The sequence below is a fragment of the Symphalangus syndactylus genome, chromosome 5 (genome assembly GCF_028878055.3).
Source record: "Symphalangus syndactylus isolate Jambi chromosome 5, NHGRI_mSymSyn1-v2.1_pri, whole genome shotgun sequence".
Lineage (NCBI taxonomy): Eukaryota > Metazoa > Chordata > Mammalia > Primates > Hylobatidae > Symphalangus > Symphalangus syndactylus.
Window position 1 is genome coordinate 27,337,008 of NC_072427.2, and position 21,329 is coordinate 27,358,336.

The 21,329-nt window shown below is 42.9% G+C and overlaps 1 protein-coding gene across 3 annotated transcripts in view; it reads right to left on the reverse strand.

Moving 5' to 3' along the window:
* Window positions 1–796: 796 nt before the first annotated feature.
* Window positions 797–21,329, reverse strand: part of HYKK (hydroxylysine kinase) — a 30,224-nt gene continuing 9,691 nt past the window's right edge. The window contains exons 4-5 of one of the 3 annotated variants that reach the window (XM_055277571.2): window positions 10,846–11,029; window positions 797–881 (exon numbers count right to left, since the gene is read on the reverse strand). In XM_055277571.2, the coding sequence (XP_055133546.1) occupies window positions 880–881; window positions 10,846–11,029 (186 nt within the window). In that variant the 3' untranslated portion in view covers window positions 797–879. Of the gene's footprint in view, window positions 882–1,540; window positions 5,240–8,332; window positions 8,570–10,845; window positions 11,030–21,329 lie in introns of those variants that run through there. The other 2 variants (XM_055277570.2, XM_063638658.1) reach the window with 2 other exon arrangements.

A 21,329-nucleotide genomic window follows, 5' to 3' on the forward strand; every position in this document is an offset into this window, starting at 1 on the left:
GTGTCTTCCTAGAAGTTCCAGGGGTCAATCCTGAGACACACAGACCAAGTCTGGAGACCCAGCTGCAAAGTTCCAGAGATTACTTCAAGGCAGCTAGTTAACAACCTGGCTGTTGTCGAAATGCCATCAGCCCAGGGTCCAGGTGGACCAGGACCCAAGATAGCCACCAGAATAAGACACACAGACACTATACTCAGCCCAGTTCTTGCATGCCTTCCTTATCAAGTTTTCTCTTTTTAAACCCCTGCCTTCTTCCTAAAAATAGAAGCTGTTAATTTGGATAGGAATCCGATTGCTTTCCCTTTACTATTTTTGGTTAATAAATTCTGTCTTTCTATTATACCTCACCCTTGTCAATTGGACTCTGTAAGAAGCGAGTGTTCGGTTACACAGTGATTGAGTCTCTCCCAGGCATCAAATCTCTCCCAGCCTTAAAGTCTTCCTAGCTGAGGCCCCAGCACTGGGGAGCAGAGACAAACTGTCCCAGGGCCTGTCTGAATTCATGACTGCCAGAAACCATGAGCTAATAAAATGATTAAAGTTTTAAGCCACAGTGTTTTTGGTCATCACACACAATATATGTAACCAGAGTTTTTATCTGCCTACATAATATGAAGTGCAGAGGTTAGGGAGACTAAGAACACCAGAAAGTAAAGTTCTGTTGTAGTCCAGGGGCGCTAAAAGCCTGGACAGAAGAAGGCACTTGCAAAAGCAAAGAGTCTTTGCCAGACATATGGTATTGATTCCTAAATCTGGAACTGGGTTTTCTCCACGTTGTTTGAAAGGACCAGGACCTGGCACTTGTAGTGGTGTGTTCATGCTTACAGTTTATTCAACAGATCTTTACTGGGTCTTCTAGGGGCCTGGCATGGTGCTAGGTCCTGAAGGTAAAGTAAAATAAATATTTAATTTATGTATTGTATTAGGGTCTTCCAGAGAAACCGAATCAATGGGATGGATGGATGGATGGATAGGTAGATAAACAGGAGGGGATTTATTATGGAAATAAATTATGGAGGCTAAGAAGTCCCACAATTGCTGTCTGTAAGCTGAAGAACCAGTGAAGCCAATTGTGTGTTTCAGTTTGAATCTAAAGGCTTGAGAACCAGAGGAGATGATGGTGTAACTCTCAGTCTGAGGCTGAGGACCTAAGAACCTGAGGGGCCGCTGGTTAAGTCTTGGAGTTTGAAGGCCAAGAACCTGGAGTTTTGCTATCTGAGGCCAAGAGAAGATGGCTGTCCCAGGAGAGAGAGTGAATCCATCTTTCCTCTGTCTTTTTGTTCTATCCAGGCCCTCAACAGATTGGATGGTGCCCACCCATATTGGTGAGGGGGATCTTCCTTACTCAGCTACTGATTCAAATATCAGTCTCTTCTGGAAACTTCCACACAGACACGCTCAGGAATAATGCTTAATACCTATCTCTGTGTCCCTTAATCCAGGCAAGTTGGCACCTAAAACTAACCATCACAGCCACCAAAGAGTTTATATAAACCACATGAAATTGATTGGTTGGAGACAAGTTAGAACAAACACCAAATAGTAAAATATCAATGTAATGCAGCATGTAAACATCAACAGTGGTCAGCAATATTTGCATTAGGAATTGAGTGAAGCAAAATCCATGTTAGCAGGGGCAATCAAGGGGGAAAGCTATACAGTTTCATCAGTTCAGAGGATCAACACGGGCCTGGAAGTGAAACCCAAGTTTCAGTCCATTTTTCTGGTTCCCAGTTTTTAGCTTGAATGGTCAACCTAGATAAAAACCACAATCCCTTAAATTTGAGAAACATAAGTGCTTTCATGTAATGATCTCATTTGTTCCTCCTAGTGTGTGTGAGTGTGTGAGTGTGTGTGTGTGTGTGTGTGTGTAGCAGGGACAGGAGAGGAGGGAGAGGGAGAGAAAGTAGCATGGAACTTTGTGGTAGTGAAGAGCATGGTCTGCATCAGAAAGACCTGATTTAAGCCCTGGCTCTCTTGGCCGGGCGCGGTGGCTCACGCTTGTAATCCCAGCACTTTGGGAGGCCGAGGCGGGCGGATCATGAGGTCAGGAGATCGAGACCACGGTGAAACCCCGTCTCTACTAAAAATACAAAAAAAATTAGCCGGGCGTGGTGGCGGGCGCCTGTAGTCCCAGCTACTCGGAGAGGCTGAGGCAGGAGAATGGCATGAACCCGGGAGGCGGAGCTTGCAGTGAGCCGAGATTGCGCCACTGCACTCCAGCCTGGGCGACAGAGCAAGGCTCCGTCTCAAAAAAAAAAAAAAAAAAAAAAAAAAAGCCCTGGCTCTCTTTGAGGAAATTATTTTTACTTTTTCAGTTGCTATTTTCTTATCTGAAAATGACAACTAATTATAACAGTACTTCCCACATGGGTTTGTTGTAAAAATTAAGTGAGCTAATGTGTGTAAGATACTTTAGTGCTGAATAAATGTTGGCTTTTGTTATATATTGTTAAAAAACAACACAGGCTAGGTACGATAGCTCACGCCTGTAATCCTAGCATTTAGGGAGGCCAAGGCAGGAGGATTGCTCGAGTCCAGGGGTTTGAGACCAGCCTGGGCAACATAGCGAGACCCTATCTCTACAAAATAAAATAAATTAGTTGGGCATGGTGGCACATGCCTGTAGTCCCAGCTACTCAGGAGGCTGAGGTGGGAGGATTGCTTGAGCCCAGGAGGTAGAGGTTGCAGTGAGCTGCGATCACACCACTGCACTCCAGCATGGGTGACGGAGTGAGACCCTATCTCAAACAAACAAACAAAAAAACCCAAAACAAACAAAAAATCCAGTAAAGACAGGGATTCCTAAAATTCTACGATTCTAAAAACTGGTAGGGCTCACTGAATATAAGAGAGGCAAGCAAAAAATTACTCCAATATTTTGAGTTTGGGTAACCTGGAATATGGTTCATTTATTGAGTAAATAGTTAGAGTCCTAACTATGTGCCACACACTGTGTTAAGCGCTTGGCACTGTTCTCTTATGAAATCTTCACAATGAACTCTATTAACTCTATGAGATAGGTATTACCCCAATCTCTACAAAAAATTAAAGAATTAGCCAGGCATGGTGGCACATGCCTGAAGTCCCAGCTACTAGGGAGGCTGAGGTGGGAGGATCACCTGAGCCTAGGAGGTTGAGGCTGCAGTGAAACCCTGTCCCCACCGCCCCACCACCAAAAAAAGAAAAAGAAATGAAATGAAATGAAATTGAGGGACAAAGAAGTGAAAAATGAACCATATAAGACAATTTAGAGAAATATCTAGTTTGGGAAGACTAGGTAGGTAGACAGAAAGATGGAGATAGGATCAATGCCTGTTCATATATATAGAAAGATAACTACTGAGTATTTGAATGGCCAGGTTCTAGACTTGAGTCATCTGTAGACAATGAATAGTTGAAACCATAAGAATAGTAAACAGCCATTTACTAAATCATACTAAAGGAGACATGAAGAGAAACCAGCGAAGGAAACACAGGGGGATACCTTCAGCCAAGTATACAGTGAGCTTCAGTCTACCCAATCTACTTCAGAGTCATCCAAAAAGAAACAAATTATAGAGAATTAAAAAATATATGCTTAAGGAGGTTCCTGGTATCAGTCTGAGAGGAACCATTGTATTTAGGTAGCTCAGGGGTTAGTGGCCTTGCCTGGATGTCATTATTTGCTTCCTTGCAGTTCCCAGGGTCTTCCAGCACCTATCTCTGGAGTTCCAGTTTCAACCACCCTCTCAGAGAAGTTAAAATTTTTTCTCCAAGAATGCTGTCTGTGCTTTCTCCTAAAGCATCTTAGTGTGTGCCTTCTCCATCCTTTCTTCTAGCACACATTTATTTTCAAATATTTTTAAAGACTTCTCTGTAGGAAAGGCACTATAATAACAGGTGTGATAAGAAGGGATGAGGAGGCCGGGCATGGTAACTCACGCCTGTAATCCCAGCACTTTGGGAGGCCGAGGCGGGCAGATCACAAGGTCAGGAGATTCAGACCATCCTGGCTAACATGGTGAAACCCTGTCTCTACTAAAAATACAAAAAAATTAGCCGGGCGTGGTGGTGGGCGCCTGTAGTCCCAGCTACTCAGGAGGCTGAGGCAGGAGAATGGCGTGAACCCGAGAGGCGGAGGTTGCAGTGAGCCGAGATCGCGCCACTGTACTCCAGCCTGGGTGACAGAGTGAGACTCCGTCTCAAAGAAAAAAAAAAAAAAGAAGGGATGAGGAGACAAAAATAAGTTTTACATGGTCTCCGCCCCAATAGCTCTCAGGCAAGATGACTGCACAACCACGATCCATTATACAAAGTGATGGGCCATGAAAAAGACACAATGCACTGGGATTCTAGAGAAAGGAGAGATCAGAGGAGGTTTCACAGAACTGGTAGTATGTTATCTAGGTCAGTATATTATGTCCAGATGTTTAAAATATGTCAATATATCTATATGTATATATTATTTTTAAAATTTAAAAAGTCATTAATCTCAGGGCTGGAATAGATCTTGTGAGATTATCTGATTCAAAATGGTATCATTCTATGTGTTTTATAGACATGGCAAGTGAGACTCACAGAAAAATATGCTTGCTTGTGGTACTTTTGTGAATTTTAAAAAATTGTCATGAGATTGCTTGAAGACCTTAGGGATTTCATGTGCTCTGTCATATTCAGAATTGATCCATTCCATCAGTTGATTTTTAACTATGCAGGAAAATCCTTCCTAAAATTTGACTGGGTCCTATTTTAATTACCCAAGTGAAAGTGAACTTTTAGTCACATGGAGATCTCAGTCACATGGAGATCCCAGATTCATAGGATTTGGCAGTTTCAAACCAGATTTCTTCTACAGCTTTCTGACCCATATCAAACATCTGCTGTAAGTGTTTCCACCCGGTTTTTGCAGTAACCATGAGATAGTCTTTGTTCTCTGGGTATAGCTGGCAAGAGTATGCAGCCATGACAAGTGACTGACAAAAACGACTGCATACAAGTAAAAACAAAGCACCCTTCTCTACAGCTGTCAGTGGGGTGATGCTTTCAAACCCTGCAAGGACATGGCCTCCTACTTGTATAGGACTCTTGCTTTCAATCATCATGTACATGATGGTAATTGCCACTTCAAACACATAGTAGCCATAGCTCATGTCACCAAAGTCTAAAATCCCAGACACTTGATATTCAGCATTTCCAGAGGCTGACTTGCTGGACTCTATTAAAATATTATGGTCATTAAGATCTCCATGAATGATACCTGAAAGTAGAAAAATCACATAAAAACAGTTATTGAATATCCCAATTCATTCCCCTTCCATTTGTCTTTCATAGGCAAAGCCATAATTTGATGAGCAGTCAGAGATAAAGGGCCAGGCCCTATTTTTCTTGAAATAAAATAATTTCCTCTGAAAAGAATAAAAGCAGTTAATTTGGGGTGGTTGTTTTGCTTTTGCTTCTCATCAATACAAGGCCAGAAGATGGAGACTACAGTTACTACAAATACCTGATTTTGGCCATTACAAGAGTAAAGTGAAAAGAACTGCTTAAACCCAGAAATGTTTAAAAAGAATAGAAACACATTCATATTGTTAGAAGAAACAAAGAGTCCTAGAATGGACCAGATTTACCTTTATTTTCATCTAGGATTTTTTTTTTTTTTTAATTTTTATTCTTTGAGATGGAGTCTCACTCTGTTGCCCAGCTGGAGTACTGTGGCACAGTCTTGGCTCACTGCAACCTCTGTCTCCTGGGTTCAAGCAATTCTCCTGCCTCAGCCTCCTGAGTAGCTGGATTACAGGGGTGTGCCACCACACCCAGCTAATTTTTGTATTTTTAGTAGAGACAGAGTTTCACCATGTTGGCCAGGCTGCTCTCGACCTCCTGACCTCAAATGATCTACCCGCCTCAGCCTCTCAAAGTGCTGGGATTACAGGCCTGAGCCACTGTGACTGGCTTCACCTAGGATTTTTAAACAAAATTTTCTGATAACATGGTAATTCTAAATTTCCCTTTTTTTGATTACTAAAATAGGTTGTGATATTTTAAGTCAGTTACTATTCAAAGTGGGGTCCGTGGCCAGTGCTGGTCTACAAAATGTTACTAGTCTCCATGAGATAAGAACAGAGTTGAGAGTGTTTAGAAAATTTTACAGGGATATGACATCCAAGAGTGTGATCAGTGGCCTTGTCTCATTGAACAGAGCATACATGAGTTCAAGTTTTGTCAAACTCCCGTGGTTAGTTGCATGTGGCACGAACTGTAAGCAAATCATGCACGATAGGACCATATGCCAGACTGTAATGGGTTGGGGGAAAAAACCCACACTTGTCTTTTACCACAGATAGTCTAAGAAGCACGGATTTAAGCCACCGACTAAAGATTAGTAAGAGATGTAAGTGTCCATGAGCAATGAAGCCCTGAGTCATATACATGATATAAAGTGTATAATTTTAACTTTTAAATATAATGCTGACTTTTTCTATATGATTTAGGATTGTGTAAATCACGCTTAAGCAATGTAACATATAGTGAGTGGGCACATAGAAACAGTATTATTGTAAATCATAGATTTTAAACTTTGTATTTCTGAAACTGGGATATATTATGTAATTGACTCAAAAATATATAAGGTAAAATTTGACTGGGCCTGGTGGCTCATGCCTGTAATCCCTTTGGCCACTTTGGGAGGCCAAGGCAGATGGATTGCTTGAGTCTAGGAGTTCGAGACCAGTCTATCCAATATAGTGAAACCCCGTTTCTATTAAAAATACAAAATTTAGCCAGCGTGATGGTGGGCACCTGTAGTCCCAGGTATTCGGGAGGCTGAGGCAGGAGAATCACTTGAACCTGGGAGGTAGAGACTGCAGTGAGCTGAGATTACATCACCGCACTCCAGCCTGGGCAACAGAGCGAGACTCTATCTCAAAAAAATTTTATATACATATATATATGGCAAAATTTGACAGAAATACAAGCCAAAAATAGGATTAAAATATACTTTAACATGTGCTTTACTTAATAATTGTTAGAAAAAGCAGACAAAAATCTAAGTGAAAGTTACAGAAAATTTAAAAATGATTAACAAACTTGACCTAATGGGCATATAACTTTATACCCAACACTGCAGAATATACTTTCTTTTAAAGCACACATGAACCATTCATAAAAATTTACCAAATACCACATGATAAAGTACATTTGAAATGACCAAAATCATATAGAGCTTGATCTGTCTAATATGGTAGTCACTAGACATATGTGGCTATTTAAATTCATTAAGATTCAAACTGGAGGGCCGGATGTGGTGATTCTCACCTGTAACCCCAGCAGTTTGGGAGGCTTAGGTGGGCGGATCACTTGAGGCCAGGAGTTCAAGACCAACCTGGCCAACATGGCAAAACTCCATCTCTACTAAAAATACAAAAACTACATGGCGTGGTGGTGCATAATTCACTAGCTACTAGGGAGGCTGAGGCATGAGAATCACTTGAACCCAGGAGGCGGAGGTTGCAGTGAGCCGAGATCACGCCACTGAACTCCAGCCTGGGCAACAGAGTGAGACTCTGTCTTTTTAAAAAAAAAAAAAAAAAAAAAAAAAAAAAAACAGGATTCAAGCTGGGTGCATTGGCTTATGCCTATAATCCCAGCACTTTGAGAGGCTGATGTTGGAGGATTGCTTGCAGCCAGTAGTTCAAGACCAGCCTGGGCAACATAGTGAGACTCCATTTCTATGAAAAAAAAAAAAAAAATCTGCTGGGCATGGTAATGCACGCCTGTAGCCCTAGCCATAAAAAAATTTTTTTTAGCTCAGTAAGATTAAATAAAATTGAAAATCCTAAGGAATATCCTTAGTAGCACTAGCCATATTTCAAATGCCCATAGCCACATAGGAGCTATTGTATTGAACAACACAGATATAGAACATTTCCTTCATTGAAGAAAATCCTGCTGGAGAGCACTAATATAAAGTATGTTCTCTGATGACAATGTAATTACAGTAGAAATCAACAATAAGATATAACCAAAAAAGTTCATCATATTTTGGGCAACAGGATTTATACTTCTAAATACCCATGAATAATAATACAAAACAAGTAGCCAGGCATGGTGGCACACACCTGTGGCCATAGCTACCTGGGTGGCTGCAGCAGGAGAATCTCTTGAACCCAGGAGGAGGAGGTTGCAGTGAGCTGAGATCGCACCACTGCACTCCAGCCTGGGTGACAGAGCAAGACTCCAGCTCAAAAAATAAATAAATAAATAATGGGTGAATTTCATGGTTTGTGAATTACATCTCAATAAAGCTGTAAAAAATAACAGGGGCCTGGTGCGGTTGCTCATGTAATCTTAGTGCTTTGGGAAGCCAAGGTGGGAGGATCGCTTGAGCCCGGGAGTTTGAGGCCAGTCTGAACAACAGAGAGAGACCCTAACTCTACAAAAATAAAAATATTCACCAGGCATGATGGTGGATAGCTTAGTCCCAGCTACTTGGGAGTCTGAGGTGGGAGGATCGCTTGGGCCCACGAGGTCGAAGCTGCAGTGAGCTGTGATCGTACCACTGCACTCCAGCCTGGATGACAGAGCAAGACTGCCTCAAAAAAAAAAAATTTAGAATTACGCATCCAAACATACTGTACCATGAAAAGACAAGCCACAGAATGGGACAAAATATTTGTAACACATATAACTAGCAAAGGATTCATATCCAGAATATATTTAGCATTTCTACAAATCAATGAGAAAAAAATAATTTCAATAGAAAAAAGGCCAAAGACTTGATTTGGCACTTCTCAAGAATATATTTCAAATGGCCAATAAGGGAGATGGATTTTAAAACCATGATGTGATGATAAACTATTATGTACAAATCAGATTGAGAAAAATTTTAAAAGTCTGACCACACAAAGGGTGTAGAACAATGAAAACTTTTACACTCTGCTAGCTGTAGTATAAATTCATAGAACCACTTTTGAAAACGTTGGTATTATCCAGTGAAGCTGAATATAGACATGTCCTATGACCTAGCAATCCTACCCCAAGGTATACACTCAAAGACTAATGAACATGTATACTGAGGTACTCAAGCATGTTCACGGCACCACTGTTCTTAATAGCCCCAAATAAGAAACAACCCAGGTATCTTTTAAGAGTAGAATAATGTGTGGTATGTTAGTGAATACAATATTCTAAAGTTATAAAAGTTAACCAACTCTAGCATATGCAATGACATGAAGAATCTTACAAAAGTAGTATTGAGAAAAAAAAGGGAAGACAAGTGAATATATACGGTAGAGAGGCAGAGTAGGAGCAGGGAGACCAGTTATAAGGCTACTGCAATCATCCAGATCACAGGCTTTCCTTTGAAGAGAGAATGGATAGAATTTGACTGGATTTGTGACATGAGAGAAAGCACAGAGTGAAGCCTATGAACTCCTAACTTTTTGTCCAGATTAACTAGGTGAATGGTGGATACAACTTTAATGAGATGAAGAAGACTGGGGGAAAAACAGGTTTGAAGGGAAAAAAATCAACTCTGTTTTTACACTACACCTTACACTGTGTTTACACAGAGTAAGGAAACACTGAGAAACTTGATAGAAATGCCCTTCGGTTCCTTGCCCTTTTTTTTTTTTTGTGAGACGGATTTCGCTCTGTTGCCCAGGCTGGAGTGCAGTGGCACGACCTAGGCCCACTGCAACCTCCACCTCTAGGGTTCAAGCAATTCTTCTGCCTCAGCCTCCGAGTAGCTGAGACTACAGGCACACGTCACCATGCCCAGCTAGTTTTTGCATTTTTATTAGAAACGGGGTTTCACCACGTTGGCCAGGCTAGTCTCAAACTCCTGACCTCAAGTGATCCACCCACCTCAGCCTCCCAAAGTGCTGGGATTACAGGCATGAGCCACCACGCCCAGCCAGTTCCTTGCCTTTGACCAGTACTTAATGCTGGATGAAAAGGCTGGTTATATCTAGATATATACCCTCGAGAAACACTTGTCTGTGTACACAGGGAGATATATACTAGAGCAGTGGTTCCCAACCTTTTTGGCATCAGGGACTGGTTTCATGGAAGACAATTTTTCCATGGACAGGAGACAGGGGAAGGACGGTTTTGGGATAAAACTGTTCCACCTCAGATCATCAGGCATTAGATTCTCACTTAGATCTCTTGCATGCGCAGTTTACAGTAGGGTTTGCGCTCCTATGAGAATCGAATGCTGCTGCTGATTTGACAGGAGGCAGAGCTCAGGCGGTAATGCTTGCTTTCCCTCTGCTCACCTCCTGCTGTGTGGCCCAGTTCCTGGGGTTTGGGGACCCCTGTACTAGAGGGTTCATTGCAGCATAATTTATGTAGCAAAGAAATGGGAAGCAACCTAAAATTCCATTAACAAGAAAATGGATCAAAAAATTTTAGTACATGCAAATAAATTATGGTATATTCAGACTATGGAATACTATTTAGCAGTTAAAACTAATAAACTAAAACTACAAATATTCATATGGATCAATCTGCAAAACATGTCAAATAGAAAAGGCAGGTTGCAGAATAACAATATACAGTGTGATACCATTGATATAAAGTTCGAAAAACACAAACCCTACTATAAATAACTTATAAATCATACATATGTAATGTGCAAATTTAATGGGAAGAAGAGAGGTAGACTCATGTAAAATTTAGAGGAGGCTTCAAATGTAGCAATTTTGAGGAAAGTAAAAGTATTATTATTTAAAAAGCAATAGGAGCAAATATGGCAAAATTTTAAGATTTGATAAAGCTAAATTGTACCTCCATACTTGTCTGATGATATGAAATTTGACAGTTTAAATATCAAGAAAAATACTTAATTGGGAGAATACTCACATTCTCGAAAATGACTTAATTTGGTCATTACTTCCTCCTTGAACAGATGAATGACATGCTCAATAATTTCTCGGTTTCGATTCCGGCCCAGGGCATACAGGTATTTCTCCAGAAGAGGAACATTTTTCAGATTCCAGATGAAGTTCTCCCGACGAAGACTACTTAACTTTGGGTGATGGAATTTCTAAATCAAAAGCGAGATATTCTTAGTCTCTTGACAGAGCAACCACTGCTGAGAGAGGTGGGAGGTGCTGCACTTTTTTTTTTTTTTTGAGACGGAGTCTTACTCTCCTGCCCAGGCTGGAGTGCAGTGGCACGATCTCGACTCAGTGCAACCTCCACCTCCTGGGTTCAAGCGATTCTTCTGCCTCAGCCTCCCGAGTAGCTGGGATCACAGGCATATGTCACCATGCCTGGTTAATTTTTTTTTTTTTTTTTGTATTATTAGTAGAGACAGGGTTTCACCACGTTGGCCAGGCTGGTCTCAAACTCCTGACCTCAGGCGATCCACCCACCTGGGCCTCCCAAAGTGCTGGGATTACGGGTGTGAGCCACCTCACCCGGCCGGTGCTACACACTTTTAGTCAACTAGATCTTGTGAGAACTCACTCACTATCACAAGAGATCTGCTGCTTCAGAAGACTACCTGCTCTAGACTGGCCAGGGAGTCTCGGAGGGAGAGAGCTGGCATTCTCTCATGGTCATTGACTTGCCCCATTTACTTTAACTCACAAAATAGTAAATCTTCATATCTGTGCAGGATATCTCAGTTTGGGGAGCACAATCCCAGCTCACTTGATCCTCATAATTATGTAAAGATAGGCATTATTGCCCACAGCTTACAAAAGAAATTGGAGGCAGCTCTAAAGAACTCTGTTCTCACCCACGCCCCTTGTAACCTCTCTGACTTCATCTTCTACTGCCTTTGCTCACCTACTCCAACCACCCTGGCCTCCCTGCTGTTCAAGGAACATGCTAGGCATGTTCCTACCTCACAGCCTTTTGTTTTTGCTGTTTCCCTTTTTGGGGATGCCCTTCACCAGATAGCCACATGGTTAGTGCCGTCATTTCTACCAGGTTTTTACTCAAAAAACACCTTCTCTGTGAGAATGTCCTGACCACTCCATCTAGAATTTCAACCCTCTCTCTGATATTTTGTACTTGTTGTCTCTGCTTATTTTTTCTTCTTACCACTTATTGCTAACATTTGTCATAGTTCACTTACTTATTTTACTGTTTACTCTCACTAGAATATAAGCTCCACGAGGGGTAGGGCTGTTTTTTGTCTGTTTTGTTCACTCCTGTATCCCCACACCTAGAACAGTGCCTGGCACATTGAAGGCACTGCTTGAGCAATATTTGCTGAATTAAAGGATGTTCTTAGAATAAAAAAATTCTGGAATTGGAAGGGCCTTTAGACTTTGACCACTCTATCTAAAGTTGTAAATAATTTTCACTATCATTGCATGAATGGGGAGACAGGTTCATAGAGGGATAACGGCTTGTTATTATAAGGCTGAGGGAGGACCTGGATCTTGTGACCCACAGTTCAGACCTCTTTTACAGAGTGAGTGCTGGGAGATGCTTTGATGGTCATCCAGTGAAGTTGATTTCAAATTTTTTTGCACGACTTGCAGTAAGAAATATATTTTACATCATAACCCCAGTATACAGGCACACACGTATAAAGAAAAAGTCTCAGTAAACAACACTTAGACCATTACATGTGACATATTCTGGTGTTTTTAAAAATTATATTCTGGCTGGGCGTGGTGGCTCATGCCTGTAATCCCAGCACTTTGGGAGGCCGAGGTGGGTGGATCATTTGAGGTCAGGAGTTTGAGACCAGCCTGGCCAACATGGTGAAACCCCATCTCTACTAAAAATACACAAAATTAGCCAGGCATGGTGGTGGGTGCCTGTAGTCCCAACTACTTGGGAGGCTGAGGCAGGAGAATCGCTTGAACCTGGGAGGCAGAGGTTACAGTGAGCCGAGATCGTGCCACTGCACTTCAGCCTGGGTGACAGACTGAGACTCTGTCTCAAAAAATATATATAAAAAATAAAATTTAAAAATTATATTTCTTTTAAAAGTTCCTCTAGGCCGGGCACGGTGGCTCACACCTGTAATCCCAACACTTTGGGAGGCAGAGGCGGGCAGATCATAAGGTCAGGAGATCGAGACCATCCTGGCTAACACGATGAAACCACATCTCTACTAAAAAATACAAAAAATCAGCTGGGTGTGGTGGTGGGCACCTGTAGTCCCAGCTACTTGGGAGGCTGAGGCAGGAGAATGGCATGAATCTGGGAGGCAGAGCTTGCAGTGAGCTGAGATCGCACCACTGCACTCCAGCCTGGGCGACAGAGCAAGACTCCATCTCAAAAATAAATAAATAAAAAAAATAAAAGTTCCTCTAAATGGATTTCAATACTCACTATTATGATCGGGAGTTTGAGAACCTTCCCCTGATAATTCTCTTATCAGTAGCATTTTCTTGCTAAATAGTCATGCAGCCTGTTTGAATACTTCTTGATATGGTTTGGATCTGTGTCCCCACCAAATCTCATGTTGAACTGTAATCCCCAATATTGGAGGTGGGGCCTGGTGGGAGGTGATTGGATCATAGGGGTGGTTTCTTATGAATGGTTTAGCACTATCCTTTGGTGCTGTTCTTGTGATAGTGAGTGAGTTCTCATGAGATCTGTTTTTTTTTGTTGTTGTTGTTGTTTGTTTGTTTGTTTTTGAGGCAGAGTCTCTCTCTGTTGCCCAGGCTGGAGTGCAGTGGTGCGATCTTGGCTCACTGCAATCTCTGCCTCCTGGTTCAAGCGATACTCCTTCCTCAGCCTCCTCAGTAGCTGGGATTACAGGTGCCCACCACCACGCCCAGCTAATTTTTGTGTGTTTAATAGAGACGGAGTTTTACCATGTTGGCCAGGCTGATCTCGAACTTCTGACCTCAAGAAAGCTGCAGAAATTTGCATAAGTAAAAAGGAGCCAAGTGCTAATAGCCAAGACAATGGGGAAAAGTTCTTGAAGTCATTTCAGAGACTTGTGGCTGCCCCTACCATCACAGGCCTGGAGGGTTAGGAGGACAGGATGGTTTTGTGGGCCAGGCCCATGGCCCTGCTGCCCTACACAGCCTTGGGATATTGCTCCCCACATCCCAGTTGTGCCAGCTCAAGCCATGGATCAAAGGGGTATGGTACAGGTACAGCTTGGACCACTGCTTCAGAAAGTGCAAGCTAGAAGCCTTGGTGGCTTCCAAGTGGTGTTAAGCATGTGGGTGCACAGAGTGTAAAAGCTGAGGCTTGGGAACCTCTGCCTGGATTTCAGAGGATGTACGGAAAAGCCTGGATGTTCAGGCAGAAACCTGCTGCAGGGGTGGAGCCCTCATGGAGAACCTCTACTAGGGCAGTGTGGAGGAGAAATGTGGGCTTGGAGCCCCCACACAGAGTCCTCACTGGTGCATTGCCTAGTGAAGCTGTGAGAAGAGGGCCACCATCCTCTAGACCCCAGAATGGTAGATCCACTAGCAGTTTGCATCCTGCCCCTGGAAAAGCCACAGGCACTCAACACCAGCCCTTGAGAGCAGCCACAGGGGCTGAACGTTGCAAAGCAACAGGGGTGGGGCTGCCCCAGGCTTGGGAGCCCACCCCTTGCATCAGTCTGCCTTGGATGTGGGACATGGAGTCAAAGGAGATTATTTTGGAGCTTTAAGATTTAATGACTGCCCTGCTGGGTTTTGGACTTGCATGAGGCCTGTAGTCCCTTCCTTTTGGCTGATTTCTCCCTTTTGGAATAGGAGTGTTTACCCAATGCCTATACTCCCACTGTATCTTAGAAGTAAACACATTGTTTTTGATGTTATAGGCTCATAGGCAGAAGGGTACTTGTTTTGTCTCAGGTGAGACTTTGGACTGTGGACTTTTGAGTCAATGCTGGAATGAGTTAAAATTTTGGGGGACTGTTGAGAAAGGATGATTGTATTTTGCACTGTGAGAAGGACATGACATCTGAGAGGACAGGGGCAGAATAATATGGATTGGTTCTGTGTCCTCACCAAATCTCATGCCAAACTGTAATCCCCAGTATTGGAGATGGAGCCTGGTAGGAGGTGATTGGATCATGGGGGTGGTTTCTCATGAATGGTTTAGCACCATCCTCTTGAGGCTGCTCTCATGACAGTGAGTGCGTTCTCATGAAATCTGTTGTTTAAAGGTATGCAGCACCACCGGCTTGCTCTCTCTTACTCCTGCCCCTGCCATTTAAGACACCTGCTCCCACTTTGCCTTCCGCCATGATTAGAAGCTTCCTGAGGCCTCCTCAGAAGCAGAAGCCACTATGCTTCCTGTACAGCCTGCAGAAGCATGAGCCAATTAAACCCATTTTCTTTATAGATTACCCAGTCTCAGGTATTTCTTTATAGAAATTCGAGAATGGACTAACACACTTCCCATGGTAGGTACTTTTTACGCTTATTGAGATGGCTTCGTGTTCTTCCTTTTGTGCAGTTAAAATCTGCCTCTGCCTCTCTAATAGTATCCATGCCACTGGTTCCAACTATGACCTCTGGGCCCATCTGGAACACGATTAGTCCTCCAGATTTTTGAGGATAGTACTCCTGCTCCCTCAGAGTCCTTTCCATCTCTCTCTCTTTTTTCTTTTTTTTTCTGAGACAGAATCTTACTCTGTTGCCCAGGCTGGAGTCCAGTTGCACAATCTCAGCTCACTGCAACCTTTGCCACCAAGGTTCAACTGATTCTCATGCCTCAGCCTCCCAAGTAGGTGAAATTACAGGCATGCATCACCATGCCCGGTTAATTTTTTAGTATTTTTAATAGAGACGGGGTTTTATCATGTTGGCCAGGCTGGTCTCGAACTCCTGGCCTCAAGTGATTCACCCACCTCGGCCTCCCAAAGTGCTGAGATTACAGGTGTGAGCCACCCAGCTTTGGAGTCTTCCCTTTTTTTTTTTTTTTTTTGAGACGGAGTCTCACTCTGTCACCCAGGCTGGAGAGCAATGGCGCAATCTCAGTTCACTGCAACCTCCATCTCCCAGGCTCAAACGATTCTCCTGCCTCAGCCTCCATAATAGCTGGGATTACAGGCGCACACCACCACACCCAGCTAATTAAAAAAAAATTTTTTTAGTAGAGACAGGGTTTCACCATGTTGGCCAGGCTGGTCTCGAACTGGAGTCTTCTCTTGTACATTTAACATCCTGTGTGTTAAATGCCAATGCAGATCACAAAAACACTGCATAGTAAGCACTGAAAAAACACTGTTAGGAGCTATTACTTTTGGAAAGTGGGATCGTGCAGGAATGGTGATGATGGTGGAGAGAAAAAATTTTCATTTCATACCTTTCAGTACTGTTTGAAATTTTAACTGTGCATATTTATTATTTTTATTTTTAAAGAAAGTAAAATAGCTGGGTGTCATGGCTAATGTCTATAATCCCAACTAGTTGAGAGGCTGTGGTGAGAGGATCGCTTGAGCTCAGACTACCCTGAGCAACATAGTGAGATCTCACCTCATTAAAAAGAGAAGAAGGAAGAAGAAGAAGGAAGAAAGAAGAAGGAAGAAAAGAAGAAGAAGAAGAAGGAAGAAGGAAGAGGAAGAAGAAGGAGGAAGAAGAAGGAAGAAGAAGAAGGAAGAAGAGAAGAAGAAGAAGAAGAAGAAGAAGAAGAAGAAGAAGAAGAAGAAAAGAGGAAGAAGAAAGAGGAAGAGGAGGAAGAGGAGGAGGAGAAGGAGGAAGAGGAGGAGGAAGAGAAGAAGAAGAAAAGAGGAAGAAGAAAGAGGAAGAGGAGGAAGAGGAGGAGGAGGAAGAGGAGGAGGAAGAGGAAGAAGAAGAAGAAGAAGAAGAAGAAGAAGAAGAAGAAAGAGGAAGAGGAGGAAGAGGAGGAGGAGGAGGAGGAAGAGGAGGAAGAAGAGAAGAAGAAGAAGAAGAAGAAGAAGAAAAGAGGAAGAAGAAAGAGGAAGAGGAGGAAGAGGAGGAAGAGGAGGAGGAGGAGGAAGAGGAGGAGGAAGAGAAGAAGAAGAAGAAGAAGAAGAAGAAGAAGAAGAAGAAAAGAGGAAGAAGAAAGAGGAAGAGGAGGAAGAGGAGGAGGAGGAAGAGGAAGAAGAAGAAGAAGAAGAAGAAGAAGAAGAAGAAGAAGAAGAAGGAGGAAGAGGAGGAAGAGGAGGAGGAGGAAGAGGAAGAAGAAGAAGAAGAAGAAGAAGAAGAAGAAGAAGAAGAAGAAGAAGAAGAAGAAGAAGAAGAAGAAGAAGAAGAAGAAGAAGAAGAAGAAGAAGAAGAAGAAGAAGAAGAAGAAGAAGAAGAAGAAGAAGAAGAAGAAGAAGAAGGAGAAGAAAAGTGAAAGATAATATTCTAGTTGGGTTTCCAGTGGAGCGACGGTCTACTCAGGGAAGGCTCTGAGTCAGCTTCTGAAATGATGGCACGATTGACCCACGCAGCTGTAGAACTTCTCAGCTCTAGTATGGGGTACTGGGAAGAATCCTGGGGTTGACTCAGAAAGATCTAGGTTTCAACTGGCTCTACCACTTAATATCCCAGATTTTAGTTTCCTTAGATAGCAAAATCAAGCTATCAATTACCGGCTTTACAATCAATTGTGGATTCACTAAGACATGAAATGAAAACTTCATACATATAGGTGCTCAATACATGTTTGTTAAAATCAGTGTTGTCCTTATCTGCCTGACTTCTCTGGCTTTTCTATCCACTTGGCTCCTTGCTACACCAACCTGAATTCTTGATAATTTAATCAGCACTCTTTATTAGCCTATCTTAGCCCTCCTCTTGTTATTAGGTTGGTGCAAAAGTAATTGCAGTGTTGCAATTAAAAGTAATGGCAAACCCGCAATTACTTTTGCACCAGTAGAGTAACTCCCTCATTCTCCACCCCATACCCCAGCTCCCATTTCCTGTGCATCTTGTTTCCTCTAGTACAAAGCTTTGACCACAATCATACTCATAAGCCTGTCCTATATTTTCTTCTTTCTTATAATTAATGAAATCTCCTGAGATTGACTTCCAGCCCATCTGTGGACCAAATGGCAACCAAATTCCAGTACTAGTTGGTCCCTTCACTTGTTAACTCCTCAGTTCTGGCCCCTACAATCCCCAGAACTCCTGCCTACTTTGGATCCCACAGGCCTACCTGACCAACTGCTGGAAGCTTCAATGGCCCAACCATGTCCCCAGCAGAGCAGCCACAGCCTCGGCCATGCCTACATGACTAAAATACCACACTTGTGTATTATCTTTTATAGACTCTACAGTTCTCAGTACTTATAGAAAAACTAAGAACTCAGCTCCTGCAAAGGCATGGGGTGAGACTGGGTGAGGGGATGAGCAACAGGAATCAAGCATGATAAAATGCACGTAATGCCAAATGAAGAATGCTTGGTTCCCTCTAGAGCTCCCTTGTCCTCTGTAAGACAACTTAAAGTAAGTTGCACAGCAGAGCAGCAGGTGGCTAAATGCATAGCAGAATTGACTCACTGTCAGCAACGATGTGGTGCTATTTCCCTCTGAAACTGTATTACTTTTTCAGAATATAGCAGGAAAAGTTGAAAGTTCAGTGGCCATAGGCATATGAATGAAGCCCACAGTTAGGGCAGAAGGAAAGGTTGCTGGTAAAGGAAAACTATTATGTAACAGACAGTCATTTAAACCTCAATAGTAGGTTTAAGTTTGAGGAAGGTAGACAGACTTTATTGAGCACTACAATCAGTTCAAAGGTTTCGGTTTTTGTTTTTGTTTTTTTGAGACGTTGTCTCACTCTTTCACCCAGGCTGGAGTGCAGTGGTGTGGTCTCACCTCACTGCAACCTCCACCTCCTGGGTTCAAGTGATTCCCTTTGCCTTAGCCTCCCAAGTAGCTGGGCCTACAGGCACCTGCCACCACGCCCAGATAATTTTTGTATTTTTAGTAGAGATGGGGTTTCATTACGTTGGCCAGGCTGGTCTGAAACTCCTGACCACAAGTGATCCACCCACCTTGGCCTCCCAAAGCGCTGGGATTATAGGAGTGAGCCACTGTGCCCGGCCAAGTTCAAAGGTTTTTCTAAATAAAATTAATATGTGAAGAAAATTTCCTAAAAATATATTAATTAGAACGGGCTATTTAAATCCAACTTATATTATTGTGAACAAATGAACATTTGAACGAAAGTCCACAAATGAATTTGCTCAAACTTAATTGAAATCTATTTCAACGGAAATGTGTAATATGTTTACCACCCAAACCCTTGCAGAAGCTCAATAAATATTTGTTGAATAAATGGATAGAGTGCAATATAAAATGGTGATTATTGTAAGTATAGAAAAAGGTCTGTGGGTTTATAAACATATGCTGAGCACCAAGTATGCCCCTGGGGCTGTGGAATAGCGTGGTACATGGAATAAATGGTTCAGAGAATATCATCTCTGGATGATGGAATTAGTGGTAACTTAATTTTTCTTTGTGTTTTTATCTGGTTTTCTTTAAATAATGGATCACCGAAGGATTTTTAATCAGAGAAAAAGGTTATAATATTTCTATTTGAGGATCTAAGGATAAATGAATACTATTTACACTGCAACAGGGGCTTCAGTTTTTTTTTTTTTTTTTTTTTTTTTTAGACAGAGTCTTGCTCTGTCTTGTCCAGGCTGGAGTGCAGTGGTGCAATCTCGGCTCACTGCAGCCTCTGCCTCCCAGGTTCAAGTGATTCTCCTGTCTCAGCCTCCCCAGTAGCTGGGATTACAGGCGCCCGCCACCACACCCGGCTAATTTTTGTATTTTTAGTAGATGGGGTTTCATCACGTTGGCTAGATGGTCTCTTAACTCCTGACCTCAGGTGATCCATCCACCTTGGCCTCCCAAAGTGCTGGGATTTTAGGCATAAGCTACTGCGCCTGGCCTGGTCTTCAGTTTTTGGCCAAGAGGGGTGTAATGGGGGGTTTACCCTCCTGCCAGAAAAAGCAAAAACAGTGGACAAAATACGTTAAACACTGGTTTTCAAGTTATTAGATGTTAGGCAACGAAAAACAATGATCCCTGAGAGGATGGAAACAAACAAGGGGCCCAGGTGTGGTGGCTCACGCCTATAATCCCAGCACTTTGGGAAGCCAAGGTGGGTGGATCATTTGAGGTCAGGAGTTCAAGACCAGCCTGGCCAACATAGTGAAACCCTGTCTCTACTACAAATATCAAAAAATTAGCTAGGCTGTGGTGGCAGCTACTCAGGAGGCTGAGGCAGGAGAATCCCTTGAGCCTGGGAGGCGGAGGTTGCGGTGAGCTGAGATGGTGCCACTGCACTCTAGTCTGGGTGACAGAGTGAGACCCTGTCTCAAAAAAAATAAAAAATAAAACACACAAGGGCAGTTTGCCCTAGCTCACTGCCTTGACAGAGGATGCAGTGCAGAGAGGGAAGACCCACGCGGAGCCCAGAGGACTCTCTGAGTTGAGGAGGTAGAGTTGAGAGTCCGGGGAGACCAAAGTAGTTTGAGTTTGCAGGACAGATTACCAGGGATGGGAGAGCTGCAGAGAGAGAGCACTCCAGGGATCTGCATTATGTCCCCCTTGAGAATTTAGCAGATCGGTGTATGACCCATGTGTAAATGTGAGGAAACTACTCAAAACTAGGGAAAGAGCCACCTGAAAAGATTAGAGGAAGAGTACACGGCACGCACAGGGCCAGGAAGAGTGCCTGTTCCTACCGCCCGCACTGGAAAACCTCACAGCTCACAGGACACTGAAGGATTTTGATCATTAGTAAATTGGTCCTTGGTCCCATCTATCAAGTAGTAAAAGCATGACCCAAAAGGATCAAACTGCTTCCAAGTAACTTCACTACATCCACTCAAGGAATCCCAGTGAATGGCAAGCATAACAAACATGAGGAAAACTATGCAAGTCATGCCTTAATCAAACTGCTCAAAACTGGAGATAAAGAGAATTTTTTTTTTTTTTTAAGATGGAGTCTCACTCTGTCACCCAGATTGGAGTGCAGTGGTGCAATCTTGGTTCACTGCAACCTCCGCCTCCTGGGTTCGGGTAATTCTCCTGCCTCAGTCTCCAAAGCAGCTGGGATTATAGGCGTGCACCACCATGCCCAGCTAATTTTTGTATTTTCAGTAGAGACGGGGTTTTGCCATGTGGGCCAGGCTGGTCTTGAACTCCTGACCTCAAGTGATCTGCCTGCCTCAGCCTCCCAAAGTGCTGGGATTACAGGTGTGAGCCACCCCACCTGGCCTCAAGAGAAAGTCTTAAAAGCTGCCACACACATACAAAAGACACATTACATTCAGAGGAACAATCTGATGGCAGATTTCCTCCCAGAAATAATGCAAGCAATGAGCCCGGGAGGCAGAGGTCACAGCATTGCACTCCAGCCTGGGCGACAGTGGAAACTCTGTCTCAAAAAAAAAAAAAAAAAGAAAGAAAGAAAAGAAAAGAACGGATGCAAGCAAGAAGTGGAGCAATGTCTTTCTT